Below are 3,689 nucleotides of genomic sequence, written 5' to 3'. Positions count from 1 at the left end.
ATTAAAAAGATATCTTTCTGTCTATTATGCTTGGTATATGAGTTTCTTATCCTTTTCTATTCTTAAATATTGTTGGCATTAATTAAAGTACTGAATGACAGCTAGTGACTCATTACCCTGTGAAATATGTGTGATTGTGTAGCATAGTTTACAGGGCAAAGAAATCAATATAAAGGATTAGGAAGAATGAGACAACTTATGGTACAACCTGATGATATCATACCACATCTGACTATCTCTATAAGGATTGAGAAGCTACTTTATTAGTTTTATAATTTAAAATTTGCATTTAAATTATTTCTGTATGTAGTATGTGAATAGTTCTTAAAGAATACACATGATTATAGATGTATACTGTCAGTATACTTGGGTAGACCTGATATACCAGACAATTATGAAAGAACAAGGCAGGTGAAAGAGGCAGCAATGATTATTTTATAAACCATTTATCTAATAAGACAAATTTGTATAAGACTCAAATCAAACTTGCTGGAAACATTTATTCCTACCAGTTGAGATTAATGAAGTATACAATGTCTTTGCTAAAGATGAGCTGAGGGGAGTACAAGCTCATGTAAGCTCATGCTGGTCTGAGTTATCCAGCTGTCACAGTCAAATTGGGTGGATGCTCTTCCCTTTTCTTCTGGGACGTGTTGGTCTGCCTATTCCCTAGTGACTAGCTTTGCTGCACACTTTGAAGCCGTTTCATTTTTGTTTTTTGCCTTCGAGCAGTTCTCAGTCTTTTAGTTTTTAAGAAATTGTCTTCTAATTGGTATAGAAAATCTTCAATTCGTCCAACCTGTAAGAAATGAACAGATACAAGATTTGTTGTTGATTTCCTGGGTTTTTTGTACTTATGAAAATGGTGAGGTATTTAAAATTAAATGGCACATACAAGTCCATATTGGAACAGAACTGGCAGAAACAGAAATAGTTAAACATAACAGCCCCTTCTGTTTCCATTTCAGGTTCCTATGTTTACTAATGTGAACCAGATATGCAAGAGTTTGCTTTATCACTTAGTCCAACATACTTAGAATGGAAATGGAGATTATCACCACCACCATGGTGTTTTTAATGGTCAGTAAAACCAGGCATTCCAAAAGGAAGAGCATAGTGAAACACTAAGCCATGGCAAGCCCTTTCTCTGTCTCAGTTATAAAAAACAAGAATGAAAACAAACATACCCCCATCAAAGCCAGAGATTCCAGCATTTGCATGTCCCTAGCAAAATGGAGAAAATGAATATTCCACATTGTCTGAGCAAAAATCATTTCTCCTTTAAGCCAAAGGGAAATTCTGAGAAAACACATTATTTAAAAAATGCTACACTCCAGAAAATAAGGTAAAATAATGATATACAAAGTAATAACCCTTAAAAAATTAGTTTTTCTTTAAAGAAAAGTTATAGTTATTCAATAGCAGTTGATGGAATGTATTATACTGTTTGTCAGAAAAAAAATATAGTCATAGTTTACATAATACTGAATTAGGCTATCATGAAAGTCAGTAGGTATAACAATTCATACTTAACCCAGATTCCCAGGACCTGCATATTGTATTAGCTTAACATTCCTCACTGAAGAGCTCATTGCTATAAAGTTAGCTCAAAGCTAGAGCACTTACTATTCAAGGTACATGAGCAAATCATCTACTTAAGATAAAAGCACTTATAACTTCAGTTTTCCAATTTTGAGTTGTACTTTTAAATTTCTTGATTTATTATTCAGGGTAATATCCAAGAGATAATTCATATTGTCAAACAGAGAATAATAAATGGTGGCACTCATCCATACGTTTGCTTAGGTCTTAGATCACACCAGTGATATACTATCTACTGGCTTCCTTGAGAAAACAAGACAACTTATTTATATAAAAACCATTCTTTTTGAAAAGCTTTTTAAAACTACTTCAGGTAAATTTCTTCAAAAGCACATTGCCCTTTATGATTTCTGATCATTGCAGGACATACAAAAATTATTTGACAGCATATTTTTAGATCCTTTCATAAAGCCAATGCACTATTCTATGTATTCCATACATATATACACACACATTCTCTCTCTCCAATTTTCAGTACAATAATAAGTTAAAAAATTAACCAAGTGCAATCCACACAAATATAACAAGTGGCACTTTATCATTACTTCAATAGTTAAGTCAATGATTCATTAACATTATTTGCATCAGCGATGTATTATCTAATTCAAAGCTCTTTACAACTAGAATATTTGCAGTTAGCCCAAATAACAATTTAACATTACAATCCTAATATAGCAAAAATGCTTCCTTCAATGATACAGAAAAATAATTGCTTTAAAATATCCATTAGGAACTGCTGTCTTTTTTTTTTTTTTAATTGTGTTCATTATAAGCAGTGTTGACTAACTGGGTTGCCTTTCATAAAAGAGACACAAGGACAAACACAAGGTATGTCACTGGAATAAAGAGTTCTGCTGAATTAAGCAGAATAGAGCATACACTCTGTGCATGCTGCACCTGGCCTGTGTGCTCACCTCCCACATTGCACTGGCCTCCCACCTGTGCAAGCAAGCATACAGGTGAGCACTCCAGAATTTAGGACATGGCAGACCATACAATGTCTTATTCTCTGGTAAATTTACTGGAAAGATTCAGAAAGCAGTGTGTTTTTCCACACTCAATAGCAATGCTTGGTATGGAGCATATAAATAATTAAATAAGCACTAATTCCATTATCATCGCTTAGTGAAAGATAATAACAAGTTGTCATCTTCCATATTGGAACAGCCAGAGGTAGAAAGGGCATCGGATGAGATATCAGCAGCAGCGCTGCATTCTGGTCCTGGCATGGCTTATAACTCTGGTCCACCAGCACAGGGAAGTCACTTGGCTGCTCTGAGCCTCAGTTTTCACCACCATTTTTTATTAGGAGAGAGTTGGCTTGGATAATCTCCAAGGATATACCTAGTCATAAAATTTCATGGCTTACCCTGACATGAGATCTAAGTAGTCCAGTGCTAAAGATGAGTACTCCCATTTTCAAATCAGAGGTTATTCCCTTAGATTATGCCATTAGAGGAGTGACACGATCCGCAGAGAAGTAAGTCAGTTTTAGCTTCTGTACTTACTGGAGTGTAGGAGAGCTGTGACTTGTTTTTAGTAAAGTTTGTTCTTTATTTTCTTTTTTTAAGTCAAGAAAAGAAAAATGCTGGTTGAAGAGAAAATAGATTCATATAACTAGAAGAACAGATTGCAAACGATAGAAATTTCTGTAAAGCCCTTAGGAAAATAAAACACAAAGAACTATGTAAATATGTAAGGAAGAAAATGAGCCAGTTTTTGGAGCAGAGGCTTTATTTGACGCCCTTTTGGGTACAGAATCTACTTAGCTGTATCAGGCTACACAGTCATCCCAGGTCTAATTTTCCCATTTGCAAAATGGGGAGATAACATTTTCTTGAGTATATATGTGCCACTGCTGAATTGACATTACAGTGATATGGACATTAGACCAAAATCTTGAGGAGAATTTTGTGATGTCTGGTAATTGAGGGGAACTAAAGGTCTTAGTAGGACAGCAGGTTCTAACCTTTAACATGGCTGTTGGTCATAGTCCACATCAAGGAGTAATGGAATTGCCATCAACTCATTTTGCAAGGCCTTTCCATTCATATTCAAGGACTATTATTATGGGTATTGTTATGGGA

At 34.8% G+C, this 3,689-nt stretch overlaps 1 protein-coding gene across 1 annotated transcript in view; it reads right to left on the bottom strand.

Moving 5' to 3' along the window:
* Positions 1-475: 475 nt before the first annotated feature.
* SPATA16 (spermatogenesis associated 16) overlaps positions 476-3,689 on the bottom strand; it is a 247,266-nt gene continuing 244,052 nt past the window's right edge. Inside the window, exon 10 of the mRNA XM_003794288.1 lies at positions 476-799. Within this exon, the coding sequence (XP_003794336.1) occupies positions 677-799 (123 nt within the window). The 3' untranslated portion in view covers positions 476-676. The remainder of the gene's footprint in view (positions 800-3,689) is intronic.

Source organism: Otolemur garnettii, unplaced genomic scaffold, assembly GCF_000181295.1.
Source record: "Otolemur garnettii isolate 467f Iridium unplaced genomic scaffold, OtoGar3 scaffold00078, whole genome shotgun sequence".
In the NCBI taxonomy this organism is placed as follows: domain Eukaryota; kingdom Metazoa; phylum Chordata; class Mammalia; order Primates; family Galagidae; genus Otolemur; species Otolemur garnettii.
The sequence above is the reverse complement of the archived record's forward strand: the minus strand, read 5'-3'. Positions and strand labels throughout refer to the sequence as shown.